The sequence below is a fragment of the Muscardinus avellanarius genome (assembly GCF_963383645.1).
Source record: "Muscardinus avellanarius genome assembly, chromosome: 1".
In the NCBI taxonomy this organism is placed as follows: domain Eukaryota; kingdom Metazoa; phylum Chordata; class Mammalia; order Rodentia; family Gliridae; genus Muscardinus; species Muscardinus avellanarius.
In genome coordinates, this window is record NC_137786.1 from 177,579,642 (window position 1) to 177,593,658 (window position 14,017).

The 14,017-nt window shown below is 53.9% G+C and overlaps 1 protein-coding gene across 1 annotated transcript in view; it reads right to left on the reverse strand.

The window, feature by feature from the left end:
- Positions 1-744: 744 nt before the first annotated feature.
- ARHGEF17 (Rho guanine nucleotide exchange factor 17) overlaps positions 745-14,017 on the reverse strand; it is a gene marked incomplete at both ends in the record, with an annotated part of 65,772 nt that continues 52,499 nt past the window's right edge. The window contains 14 exons of the mRNA XM_080700157.1: positions 745-941; positions 4,273-4,542; positions 4,655-4,829; positions 5,837-5,985; positions 6,665-6,732; positions 6,995-7,081; positions 7,359-7,608; positions 8,084-8,385; positions 8,506-8,705; positions 9,215-9,288; positions 9,823-10,036; positions 10,423-10,541; positions 13,484-13,569; positions 13,675-13,784. Coding sequence (XP_080556283.1) covers positions 745-941; positions 4,273-4,542; positions 4,655-4,829; positions 5,837-5,985; positions 6,665-6,732; positions 6,995-7,081; positions 7,359-7,608; positions 8,084-8,385; positions 8,506-8,705; positions 9,215-9,288; positions 9,823-10,036; positions 10,423-10,541; positions 13,484-13,569; positions 13,675-13,784 — 2,301 coding nt within the window. The remainder of the gene's footprint in view (positions 942-4,272; positions 4,543-4,654; positions 4,830-5,836; positions 5,986-6,664; positions 6,733-6,994; positions 7,082-7,358; positions 7,609-8,083; positions 8,386-8,505; positions 8,706-9,214; positions 9,289-9,822; positions 10,037-10,422; positions 10,542-13,483; positions 13,570-13,674; positions 13,785-14,017) is intronic.

The window sequence follows — 14,017 nt, forward strand, 5'->3', positions numbered from 1 at the left end:
CCTGTCCAAGGCCCCACCAGTGTCCCCAAATTAAGAAACCACTAAAGGCACCGCCAGCGCACTGAGAAATGCCAAAGGCCTTGAAGACCCGGAATAGGAGTCGTGCCCCAGTGGGCCGTGGTCCTTGCCTCTGCGTCAGCATGGGCCTGGGAAGTTGACGCAGGGGCAGCATCTGAGTGTCCTGAACATGCAGTTTGTGTTGTGTGTGTATGTAAAGGGGGAGGCACGGGTCCCTCCAGGAAGGTTTGTGTAGGGTCTGAAGGTGGTCCCTAGATCAGGAACAGATTTTCCCCTCCTGTCATTCCCTCACATCACACTCTGCCCCAGGCCACTGCATAAATAAGTGCTTTGGAAAGGACTCATCTAAAAAGGAATATAAATACTGTACATGGGAGAGGATGCTGCCCCTCAGCCTTCCCGCTGCCCCCAGGAAACCCTCCAAAATATTGCACATGGCCCTCTCCAGCCCCGTGAGGTCCAGGCCTGGCCGTGTCTTTGGTAGAAGCTCCAGGGACAGAGGTCCTGGGCAGCCCGTACGCCCCACCCTGGTCACAAGTGGGTTGGGAGAGGCCTTGGCTGGCCGGCGGGCGTCCATCGGGAATGCTTCCTCGAGGATGAGGCGGCGCCCATGCAGGCACAGGTGGCGCTGCCCGGACACTCCTGGTGGAGTCTGTGTGTGGGCTTGGAGAGGCAAGCCAGCCGTGGGCAGGTGGGCAGGCGCGTCCTGGGCCGCAACAGACAGGGTCACACCCTCCACAGGAGGAGGTGGTTGGTGCTATCGTCTCGGCCCACAGTCTCACTGCTGCTCCCGCCCCCGCTGCTGAGCCGGAAGTCCTCGTAGCCATCACCTCCACTGATAACCAGCATCTTGGGCCTGGGCGAGGCGGGGCCCCGGTGCCGCGGCGAGTCCCGGTGCTCCAGCGATGGCAGCTTCTCAGGGCCTGGGGGACAGAGGGGAGGACTCGTCACCCTGACGAGACTGGTGGCTTTGCTGCCCCGTTAGGGCCTGAGCTGCCACCACGGAAGATAACGAGGAAGACTAGCACACTTCCTGTGAGACCCCATGTCCTCTGAGTTCTCTGTGTGTGTGTGTGTTTGGTAGGGGGGATTGAACTTGAGGGCATTCTGTCTGAGCTACACTCTCAGCCCTATTTTACTTTTTTCTGTTTTAAAAAGGGTCTTCCTAGGTTTCTGAGAGTCTAAGTATCTGAGGCTGGTCTCAAACTTGTGATCCTCATGTCTCAGCCTTGCAAGACCTGGGATTTCAGAGGTGCACCACCATGCTTGGCTCTGTGGGCTTTTATCTGGAAAGAAATACCCAATACCCACTTCCTGGCAGTCAGCTTCTTCTCTCTCTTCTGTGTCTGTCTGTCTGTCTGTCTCTTTCTTTTATGGTGCTGGGGATTGAACCCAGAGGCCTTCTACCTCCTAGCTACACTCCCAGCCCTTTTTTTGATTTGTTTTGTTTTGAAATAAGACCTCCCTAGGTTGCTGAGAATCTCACCATTGCTGAGGCTGTCCTGGAACCTGCAATCCTCCTGTCTCAGCCTCCCAACTCCTGGGATTCCAGTTGTGTGCTACCATCCCTGGCCCCAACTCTACTTTCTAGTAAAAAATGACATAACTTTCCAAGGCCACACCAGTTTCCATCTCTTGATTACTGCACATGTAGTATCTTCTTTATTACAGTCCGGTTTCCTGTGAGGTTTGGTCAGTGACGGTGCATACCCGATGGTGGCCCCACGAGTCTGTAATGGAGCTGAAGAGCTCCTTTGCCTAGCGACGCCACGGCCACCCTCAGGTCACGGTGCAACACATCCCTCACTCTGTCACACTGCTGCTGTAAACAGACCTACTGTCCTGCCAGCTGTACACATGTATAGCACATACAATTATGTACAGTGTATAATACTGATAATGATAATGCAAGCCCATGTTACTGTTTATATATTTTCTTTTTCTTTTCTGTGATGCTGGGGGTTGAACCCAGGGCCTCGCTGTATGCCCAGCGAGCACGCCACCACCAAGCCACACCTTCAGCCCTGTATTTTCCACACTAAATTTTGTATTTGTTTCTGACGGTATTTGCTACTACTTTTATTCAAAACCTTATTATAAACAGCATGCTGCGTTGTGCCGGCAGGAGCCTCATATAGCTTGTGTTCACTGCATCGTTTTCTTTTTGTGCTTGATTTAATCTCTTGTTTTGCTCTTCTGATGTGTACCAGACAGCCTCTCTGTGTGGCAGGCTACCCATCCAGGTTTGTGCAAGCATCCTCTCTGATGTTCATGCCTCACCACAAGCGCATCCTGTTAAGTGATACTCAACTGAATACAATGTTCCTGTTTCCAGAGCCCCTTCCTGGTTAAACAGCTAAGTCTTCTCCGGACCCTGACAACTCGGGACTGAGGCTTTACTGCTTCCTGGTTCCCAGAGCCACCTCCTCTCGGGAATACAGTTTCCTGTCCTGTCAAAGCAAGGCTTTTCTGATTGTGACTCCGAGAGGTACCTCATTTCCTAGCGTTTCACTTTCTAATTCTCACAGCCCACTTCCTGTCTTACGCGCCATGCTAGGTTCTCTTTTCTGGTGTTATTTCTACTTCCTTTCTGCACATCTCTTCCTGAGTCCACTTCCTGCCCTATACATCATTTCTATTCCTGTTTTTATTTTTTTGTTGTTGCACATAAGAAATGCACACAACAGGATATATTTCCTACAAATATACCCTATCTGTGCCATATGCTACTTCTCAGCTTAGAGTTTGCTTCCTGTCTCCCATGACACTTTTTTGGACAACATTTTAAGAATTCCACACACACACATAATATCCTAATAGATTGATTTTAGGGTTTCCATAATTGATTTCCTATAACTTCTAGCTCACTTTTTTTTTTTTTTTTGGGTACTGGGGATCAAACTCAGGGCCATTCTACCTCCCAGCTACACCCTCAGTCCCTTTTTTCTCTATTTTTTATTATTTACTTTGAAACAGAGTCTCACTAAGTTGTAGAGGGCCTCACTAAGCAGCCAAGGCTGTCCTTGAACCTGTGATCCTCCTGTTTCAGCCTCCCAAGTACTCTCTTTGGGAGAGTACACCACCACACCTTGCCCCCAGTCCCTTTTTTTTTTTTCCTTTACAGTATCAAAACAAAAAACAAAAACAACCCAGCAGCATTCTACCTCTGAGCTACACTCTCTGCCCTATTTTTTATTCTTTATTTTGAAACAGGGTCTCACTAAGTTGCGGAGGGCCTCACTAAGTAGCTGAGGCTGTCCACAAACCGCAATGCTCAGGTCTCTGCCTCCCAAATGCTGGGATTACAAGCATGCACCACAATGCTGGCAATTTTTCTTTTTCTTTTCTTTTTTTTTTTGGTGGTACTGGGGCTAGAACCCAAGGGCCTCCTACCTCTGGGCTACTCCCAGACCTATTTTAGATTTTGTTTGGAAGCAAGGTCTCACTAAGTTTCTGAGAGCCTCACTAAGTAGCTGAGGCTGGCTTTGAACCTGCATGATCCTCCCGTCTCGGCCTCCCAACCAAGTACTAGGATTACAAGTATGCACCACCACGCCTGGCTTTGTTTTTTTAATTTTTTTTTTTTTTTTTTTTTTTTTTTGGTGGTACTGGGGTTCCTGGAAGCCCTTCTACCTCCGGGCTACACTCCCAGACCTATTTTTTACATTTTCATTTTGGAAACAGGGTCTCCTAAACCAGCGCGCGCGGCTGGCTTCGAACCTGCGCGATCCTCCTGTCTCTGCCTCCCAAGCGCAGGGATTACAAGCGTGCGCCACCACGCCCGGCTGTTTTTTTAAATTTTGAAGCAGGGTCTTGTTAAGTTTCTGAGGCTGTCCTCAAACCTATCATTCTCCTGTCTCAGCCTCCTGAATACTGGGATTACAATTGAGCACTGCTGCACCCAGCTCTCCAGCTCCCTCTTAAAACTCGTCTGAGCTGAGTGTGGTGGCACACACTTGTAATTCCAGTACTTGGGAGGCTGAGACAAGAGGCTGGCAGGTTTGCAACAGCCTCAACAACGTAGTGAGGACCTCCTCCACAATTTGAGACCCTATTTCAATATAAAAAAAATAAAATAAGGCTAGGGTATAGTTCAGAGGTAAAATGCCTGTTTTCAGTCTACACACAGACACACACACACACACACACACACACACACACACACACACACACACACCCATCTGACAGGCCAGCAGAGACCGGGTCAACTGAAAGTCCAGGATCTCTGGGTTGGGGTGGGGCGTGCAGACCCACCTGTGTCTGGAGGAGGAGGTGGGGTTGGGCATAGCAGGTTGAAGCCATCTGGCAGCTGGACAGCAGCCAGGAAGCGGACATGGCCGGTGTGCCCCTGGCCTAGGCCGGCAGGGCTGAGGGGTGCCCTCGGGCAGCTGACGGTGCTGGGGGAGGTGGGCATGGTGAGCACGACGCCCGCGCTGGTGCCCACCCACAGCAGCTCTTCACACACCAGCAGCGCCGTGATCCGCAGGCAGGCAGCCTTGTGCTGCCGGATGATGGCATCCGAGCCTGGGGTGGGAACAGAGCAATGCTGGGGCCCAAGGCTGGCCCTGGCCCAGCCCTCAGTGTCGGGGCAGAAAGGCCCCAAGGAAGGTGCGGTGGTCTGTTAAGAGTTCAGTACCTGCCAGCATCCTGTGCACAGGAGGGGTGACATCTACCTCCGCCAGCTGCTCAAAGGTGTCTGAATGGTAGAGACACACATGGGCGCTACCTTTCAGCGTCACCCACACGCCCAGGCTGGAGTCCACCATGCAAGCCACGCTTCGGCTGGAGTCCTGCCCCACGCAGAAGGTGTGCTGAGGGCAGGGCGGGGGGGAGGGCAGACAGGTGACTGCAGGCCTGACCCGCTCCTGCTTCCAGCATCCACTCTCCCTCCTTATGACTCTCCCAACCTCCCCCAAAGCCAGGCAGCCTGGGTCTGGGACCTGTACAATTTCTTTTCTATTAATTTTTTTGTGGTACTGGGGATGGAACCTAGGGGCTTTCTACCTCTGAGCTACACTCCCAGACCTATTTTTATTTTTTATTGGAAACAGGGTCTCACTAAGTTGCTAAGAGCCTCACTAAGTAGCTGAGACTGGCTTCGAATCTGCGCGATCCTCCTGTCTCTGCCTCCCCAAGCGCTGGGATTACAAGCGTGTACAACCACGCCTGGCTTGGGACCTATATAATTAACTTCCCAAAGCTCAGTCATGCTGGTGACTCCCACTTAATCAGTAGGAGTTAGAATGGGGTTGCCTGTTCCCCACACAACAAGCAGCTCAAGGAGCTAAGGACTTCAAGGCTTGGGGACTTGTCATCGGCTTCCCACTGGAGAGATGGGGAAGGCAGAGTGCAAAAGGGGAAGTGCCCTGCCTGAGGTCACACCGCCTGTCAGTCATGGGCTGGCGCCTGAACCTGGCCTCCAGCTTCTGTTCTGATCAATGACAGAAAATGACAGGAAAATGAAGGCAAGCCTGTTGCCGCGGGATACCTCCAGGCTGGAAATCCCTGGCACGTATGTAAGTGAGGCCAGGACTAAAGGCCATGGTCTAATGCTGGAGAAGATGATGTTGAGAGAGAGACCCTGGTCCTATTCCAAAAGACCCTAGTATTTGCACTGGGTGGGCAGGAAAATCCTCACAAACACCGGCACTCACTGTCTTCATCAGACAGAGAAATGAGGATCAGAGAAGGGGCGGGGCTGGCCCAGCATCCCTGGCCCCGCCCTCGCTCTGCTGGACATTCTCTGTCACCATGGTCTCATGCCCCTCACATGCCACCTCACCCCAAGTTACCAATTCCATCTCCCTGCCCCTGCTACCTCTAGTTGCAGCGTGTCAGGACTCAGGACAAGGACTCGGTTCTGGCAGCCGCACCACAGCCGCTCACCCACAGACACCATCTTGGTGATAGGGCTCCCCTGAGCGCCCAGAGTCACTGATTTGAAGTTCTGGGCATCCCAGAAACGGCCTAGAGTGGGAGTGTGTGTGGGGGAAACAACAACAATAGGAAACTTAGTGCAGTATGCCCCCCCTCCCCTGAAATGAGATGTGAACATCCATTTATTTATTTATTTATTTATTTATTTATTTATTTATTTATTTATTTATTTATGTGGTACTGGGGGTAGAACCCAGGGGCTTTCTACCTCTGGGCTATATGCCCAGACCTACTTTATATTTTATTTGGAAACAGGGTCTAAGTTGCTAAGAGCCTCACTAAGTAGCTCAGGCTGGCTTTGAACCTGTATGATCCTCCTGTCTCAGCCTCCCAAGCATGAGGATTAAAAGCGTGTGCCTTGAGCTGGGTGCAGTGGTGCACGCTTGTAATCCCAGAATTCGGGAGGCTGAGACCAGAGAATTGCAGTTTGCAGACAGCCTCAGCTACTTAGTAAGGCCCTCTGCAACTAAGTGAGACCCTGTTTCAAAATAAAGAAAAAAAAATAGGGCAGTGGATGTAGTTTGGAGGTCAAATGCCCCTGGGTTCCATCCCCAGACCCGCAAAAAAAAAAAAAAAAAAAAAAAAGTGTGCACCACCATGCCCGGCTGAACATCCCTATTTATAAGCAAAAACCCTGAGGCCCAGAGAGGCGCAGGAGTGAGCTTCTCCACAGCCAGGGACGGGGCAGAGCAGGTCCAGGGGCACTCACCTGCTTCCCTTTGGTACACTACAAGTTCTCCATTGGCCAGAGACACAAACACCTGGTTATTCAGATACCTGGGCAGGGAAAGGGAGGAAAATTTTAGGTTCAGGAGGCCAAAGGTGGTTACTTGGGACCAAGGGGATCACAGCATGGTTTGGGCTCCTAAGAGACCACTTCCTTCACCCCATTCCCCAGGCCAGGGGAGCCCGAGGCCAAGAGGCAGCCACTTGCCCAAGTTCCAAGTGTATAAGGAACACAGCTGGCCAAGGGCCAGGCGTCTGTCTACAGCCTCCCCATAAAGGAGGGGCCAGTGGAGCGGGGGTCCTGAGGCCTTACAAGATGCAGGTCACAGAGGCCGCGTGCTGGAGCTTCATGCTGTTCCTGCGATCCCGGATGCTGTCCGAGGACTGGTACACGTGGACACTGTGGATAGGGGCAAGCACCTGTGACTAGGCTTGGCACAGCAGCCCTGGGATCATCCTCCGCCTCTGAGCCTCCACCCCAGCCCCCAGGCCAGCTGCCTGCACAAGGTAGTAGATCCCATAGCCTCCCTGTACATTTCGGGCCTTCCTGTTCCCTGGCTGGCAGGAGGCCCAAGGTCTACCCCAAAGTCCTCCTGTTCTCTTTGGGACACTATGGTTTTCAGAGCAGGAAGCTCAGGGTTCTAGCACTGCGTTCCGGGCTCCCATCATGTCCCTACCAGCCGTCCTCAGTGCCCAGCCACACGGAGCTCTGGTAGGCCTCAGGGTCCACGCTCAGCAGGTCCTCCAGGCTGCCCCGTGTGAAGGAGCCACGGCTGGAGCGGCGAAGGGCTCGCCCATCCATTGGGCTAGTGCCACACGGTCCACTCGGCCCAAAGGAGCCAGAAAGTGGCAGGAAGCCAGGCTCCTGCTCCTCCTCTGAGCTGGTCGTCTCGGCTGTGGCCTCCTTGGAGCTTGGGGTCTCCTCATCTAAAGGGGACAAAGGTCTCTGTTTCTATTCCCCTCCAAACTGGCCAGAGACCTGACATCTTCCTAGGCCTCAGTCTCCCCTTAATGAATCCCTCTCGGCCTCCCCCATCCTGAGGGCCTTTGGCAGCAGCTCCTCCCCGTCCCCAAGCCTCTGCACCTGTTCAGGCTTTATTCCCCTGTGCACTCAGAGCACAGGCTGCAGGCTCTCTAGCCCAGCCTGGCTTCCTCAGATCCAGCTTCACGCTTCAGTCAGAGGGACCTGCCACGCTACAGGGGCCCATCTTCCTTAACTGGGAACTACTGGGGCTGCGAGTTACCTTCTGTCCCCACTGTCCTCACTGTCACAGTCCCCACCCTCCCACCCTGCTGGCCCCACTGTGTGCTAACATCCTGAGATTTGACCTCCACTAGTCCTTGCCCACCCCTTTCTTGGGGCGGCCCACCCTTGCCTGCCAGCCCCAGGTCAGGCACTCACTGCCAAAGCTGGAAGAGATGGTGGACCGGCTGGCCTGGCTCTGCAGGGTCCCCGAGGGGCTGGGCGAAGATTCATCATCAGAGTCGCTGTCAAAGGGCACCAACTCAGGGCGGGGGTCACCCTCCGCTGGGCCAGGCGCCATCTCCAGGCCAGAGCCTGAGATGGAGATATGCAAGCAGGGCTGGGGCCCCGGCTCCGCCAGTGCCACTGTTTCCTCATCTCCCACGGCTTCTACATCCAGCTCCGGACCAGAGGGCTCGGGGGCAGTCTCCGGAGGGTCCCTCAGCTGTGCAGGAGGCTCTCTGCAAGACCAAGTGAGCACTCAGACCCCACCCTGCCCACAGACACTCCCACCAGTGTGTGCCCCAGCAGGGCTCCTCTCCCCCACCTGCCATAAGCCCACCCCACCAACCGGGCCTCACAGGGGGCTGCGGCGCTGCAGGCCGGGCACAGCCCCAATGCAGAGGATGCGGGCCGAGCAGACAGCGATGCAGGCCTCCACGTCGGGCTCCGCGCGCAGGCTCAGCAGGCACACCTGGCCCACGTAGCCATCGCTGTTACACACCCACACCTCAGGCGCAGGCTCTGGGCAGCTACTGAGGGTGGGGGCTGCACACGAAAACTGTGGAGAGTGTCAATGCACAGCAAAAATGATTTTAGAATTACCACCAGCATACCCATTTACAGAAGGGCCCCAGCAGAAAGGAGGGAGACAGACCTGCATGGGTGTGTGTGGATTCCCCATATACCCCTCCACACCCTCTACACTTACACTCTGCAAACAAATGCACTCATGCCTGTGTGATGTCTCACCCTTATTGCATGACCCCCCCCCAAATATGATCATGGATACAGGCCAGGAATAAACGTGATCCTGATAACCTCTGTACATATGCATTCAGACTCACACAAAAGCATATAGACACCTTCACTCAACCACACAGCCTTCCTTCACATGAACAGATATGCGTGAAACACATCCATACACATGTGACACGTATGCAGCACCCACATGCATGTACAGAGAACTTTATACTCAAAGACATGTATGCAATGTTGTATACAAAACAAAAATTCACCAACACATGCTCTGAATACACATGCTCACAGGCGCCACTTGAGAACACACACCTGCATGCCGCTGCGGGTTTTCATGATGGGGATGGCCTTCAGGAACTCAGGGTCTAGACAGCTTTTGCTGGATGCTGTAGTGGAGATGGATGGACAGACAGACCAGGCACAGGGAAGAGGAGAAAGACCCTGCTTAGCACCCTGGTCCTGCCCCTGCCCCATCTCCCTTCCTCCCCATCCCTCAGGGTCTCTCTAGGGAGGGCCTGGTCCCAGCCATGCCAGAATGAGGGGCTATGGGCTATGCCCTCCTTGTCTCTGGCCTCAGTTTCCCTATCTGTACAATGAAGGTGCTAACCTGGGTGTCTCCCAGCCATGGACCCCTAATCAATAGCTTTCCTTGATCTAGCCATGCTCAGAGTTGGGGGGATATGAGGGGTGGTCTTGGCCATTTACATCTATGATGGGGCCTCTACCCGGTTCATGGGGTCCCCTCCCTGCCGGAGAGGACCTGGGGCGGCCACAGCTAGTACTGTCTGGTCCTAAAGTCTCAGCCCACCCTCCCCACCAACTGCTGGAGCATAGGACACATCAGTTCTGAGATTTCTGGCTTCTAACACACACTTCCGGAAGATTCTGGAAAGAGGGTGTCCTTGTGGGCCCTGGCTCACCCAGCTTCCTCTTGGCCTCATCAAAGGCCTGCTCGAAGCCAAGGCGGGCGTCTGGGTGCGGAAACTCGAAGATGAAGGAGTCGGTGCCCTCAGGCCGGGTGGCACACAGCTCCAGCTTGGTGGGTGGGAAGGAAAGTGCGTAACACAGCGCCTGCTTCTCCGACAGGTCCCTGTGCATGGCGGCTGAGAGGTCCCGCAGCGCATCGTCCAGGCTCTGTGGGAAGAAGGCCCAGGCCTGTGGTCTCAGGTCTCACAATAGCTGGGCACCTGCCGTTGGGAATGTGTGTAGGAACCTGCCTTTCCTCTCTCCTCAGACAGAAAATAGATGCTGTCCCTCCCCTTAGACCAAGGAAGCCAGGCCTCCCCCACAGACAAGGGAGGGGCCCTCTCTCCCCTTAGGATGGGATGAAGCGACTCCTCCATCCACAGACCCAAAACACGCTACTTTCCTTAAATGCGGGTGAGGCTGTAATTTTCCCTCCCAGATAAGCGACAGGGTATCTCCTCCCTCAGGCAAATGCCAAGGTGGCTGTGTCTCCCTCAGATAGGGCCAGGGAGCCCCACCCCACCTCCCCGGCTCAGGCAGAGGGCACCACGGACCTGGTGGGGGAAGCCGAGGCTCTCAGAGAGCTTGCTCATCTGGCCCAAGGTGGTCAGGTCCTCATCCAGACGGCTGATCGCCTTCTGGATATTCTCCCGATTGGTGGCTTGGGATGCCCCTGGTAGGGACAGAGGAGGACCACAGTCAGCCGGAGGTTAACAAGGTCAAGCTTGGACAAGGCACAGGCTGTAGCTTGCCAGGCGACTGGCCTGACAACCTGAGGGCTGACAGACCCCCGGGTCTCAAGAGCAGAGAGCAGGGCACTGGGCCTGGGTCACAGTCACATGGCACAGGATGATGGGCCCTTGGAGAACTTCTGGAAGAGCACACATCATCCAGGCTCGAAAACGCAGATAGCTCTGTGGGTTGCAAGAACTCCAGTGGACACTGGACTGCAGCGCCGGCACAGCCTGCCACCGGGAAACTGCCAAGCAGGCAGAGCCTCAGGCAGTCAAATCTGCTGACCAAGGACTCACCTCCTCACACAGAAGAGAGCAATGAGCTGATGCCCTGCATTTCTCTGGTCCTATCCTGCACCTGACTTCTGCCACGTGGCCGGCCCTACAGGCCGGCTCGGCACCCCCGGCCCTCACTGCCTGGCCCAGGATGGGTACACCCTGCACCAGTGGTCCGTATGTAGGGCTGTCCCTCCACCCTGGGCCAGGACACCAAGTCTTGACATGAAGGGGAAGGAAGTTTCTTTCTATTGCTCTTTCCTAAATGACAGATTTTTCCTGTCTTCTTCTGCTCTTGTTTCTAGTGCGTGTTGATAGCATATATACTTTTAGCTGTTGGCCATAGGTTTCAGATTGGTGGTAAAAAAAAAAAAAAAAAAAAAAAAGACCTGGCTGGGGTCATGATAGCACGAGGGGAGGAGTGGATTCTTAGACTAGCAAGTGTCTTCTGGAATGGCCCTGTGGCCAGGGACCCTGCAGGGGCCAGCAGCAGCCTGCGGAGACGGGGAGGAGCTGGAAGTTAACTGTAAGGTAGAAAGAAGATTGTGGTACTCTGTCTACAGGAAGAAGGGTGTGTGTGGAGTAGATAGCAGTGGTGTAGACTAGAGAAGCCAAGGCTGGAATGTCTCTGCTGTGGTCCAAATGTCTGTGTCTCTCAAAAGTCCACCTGACGAAATCTAACACCCAGCGCACTGGTATGAGAGGGTGGGGCCTCGGGAGGTGACAAGGTCAGAGGAGTGGTGCCCTTAAGAACTAGGGCCCGGGAGGGGCCACGTACAGTGCCTGTAATCCTGGCTACTCTGAAGGCTGAGGCAGGAGGACTGCAAGTTGGAGGGTAGCCTCAGCAACTTAGTGAGACCCTGTCTCAAATAAGAAAAAACGGGGGAGGGCTGGGGATATAGCTCAGTTGTACAGTGCCCTGAATTCAAACCCCAGTATCACAAAATAGGACTGGGGTGTAGCTCAGAGGAAGAGCACTGGGCTCAAGCCTTTGTGGGAAATGTTCTAGGAGAGCTTGTTTGCCCCTTTTGTCACATGAGGAGATCCATAAGGAACAGGCTTCTCACCAGAGGCCAGATCAGATCTGCTGGTGTCTTTTGTGTATATGTGCAGTGCTGGGGATTGAACCCAAGGATATTTTACCTCCGAGCTACGCCCCCAGCCCTGTTTTTTTTTTTTAATTTTTTTTTTTACGGTTCTGGGGATGAAACCCAGGGGCACTGTACCAATCTCTGAGCTACACTCCCAGCCCTACTTTTTAGTCTTTTTATTTATTTTATTTTTATTTATTTACTTTTTGGTGGTACTGGCTTCCTGGAAACCCTTCTACCTCCAGGCTACACTCCCAGACCTATTTTATACTTTTTTATTTGGAAACAGGGTCTCTTAAGCTGGCGAGGCTGGCTTCGAACCTGCGTGATCCTCCTGTCTCCGCTTCCCAAGCGCGGGGATTACAAGCGTGCGACACCATGCCTGGCTAGTCTTTTTATTTTTTGAAACAGGGTCTCATCAAGTTGCAAAAGGCCTCGCTAAGTAGCTGAAGCTGTTCGCAAACCACGATCCTCTGGTCTCCACCTCCAGAATGTTGGGATTATAAGCATGCGTCACTACACCTGGCTCCTGTTTTATTTTTATCTTGAAATAGATAAAAATAAACCTAGAGTGTCACTAGGTTGATGAGAGTTTCATTGCTGAGGCTGTTCTTAAACCTGTGGTCCTCCTGTCTCAGCCTCCCAAGTACCAAGATTACAGACGTGCACCACCATGCCTGGTAACCTGCTGGTGTCTTCCCAGCGTCCAGACGGTGAGCAATAAATTCCTACTCATTATATATTACTCAGAATTTTTGTTACAGCAGCCTGCACAGTCTACGACAATCTCCTACTCTCAAGAGAAGCTGTCTCACCCCACCCCTCACCTGGCCACAGATGAATGGACCAGGACTGGCACCAGACTTAAAGACAGTCATTATATCAACGTGCCTCATCTCTAGTAAGGTGAGGTGATCCATGGTCACCAACACCAGCAGTTTGTATTTCTACACAGGGTCCTGTGAGAGGCAGGCCAGGGCGGCCTGGGCCTTCTCACTGAAGTTATGAGGAAGGAGAAAAGACTAAGAGCAGTGAGAATGGGGCCGACTCACAGCAAGAGGAGAAAAAAGAGAGCAGGAGGAGGTCTGTGCGGCTGCCCTGGCTCCTGACAGGCTCAGCCCCAACCACAGGGATCTTTCCAATCAACCCGTCCCTTGTGCCGCATTCCCAGGGTACACCACTGAGCCAGACTATGCAGGATCATCTAATAGTAAGCACTCACATGAATTTGTAGAGACGGATCAATGGCTAATTACAGTATGCCTGCTCTCCCCGCAGGACCTGCCCAGCCACACCTGCCCAGTCCAAAGGCGCCTGCGCGGACAGGCTGGTCTGGCTCCAGTGCCCACTGGGTCCTTCCTGTCAGCCCTCCACAGATGGGATGAGAAAGTGGGATTCAAAAGCCGAAAAGCAGATGGATAGGAAGCCACGCTGGCCACAGCTCAAACCTCCCAGGAGGCTTCCCAGAGAAAGACCCCAACATCAAGACCCCTGCAGGTCCCAGCCAGCCCCACCTTTGATGATGTCTGCATCTTCCAGCGGTAGCTTCCACAGCATCTTGTATTTGCTGGCTGTGTCAATGACACTGGCTGCCGTGTACCTGTGGGGAGCCCATGGGATGCTCTGGACAGGCCGGAGGAGTGGGACCCAAAGAAGGACAACAGCTTCCCCTGCCCTCACCATCACACCCGCTGCCGCCACTCACAGGCTCATGGAGCTGCGCCGCAGGGAGCCTGACTTTCGCTTCAGGGTGGTACAGACGATGAGGTCCGTGAACAGGAAGAGGGACCGGTCCTTCTTGCCACCGATCGCCTTCTGTGGGGCCCGAGGCAGGATTCAGGCTGCGTGCACACAGTCCAGAAGCCCACACACACGCCCACGGTGCCCAAGGGACAGCGAGGCCCAGGGAGGGGTGAGAGTGCTCCCCAGCTGTCCAGTCAGAGCCGAGTGGGACTCAACCAGCACTCCTGCTGGGGCGGAGGAGCAGGGAGACCCGCGGGCAGCTGGTAGAACAGAGAACTAAGGGGGCAGTAGGAACAGGTAGGCAG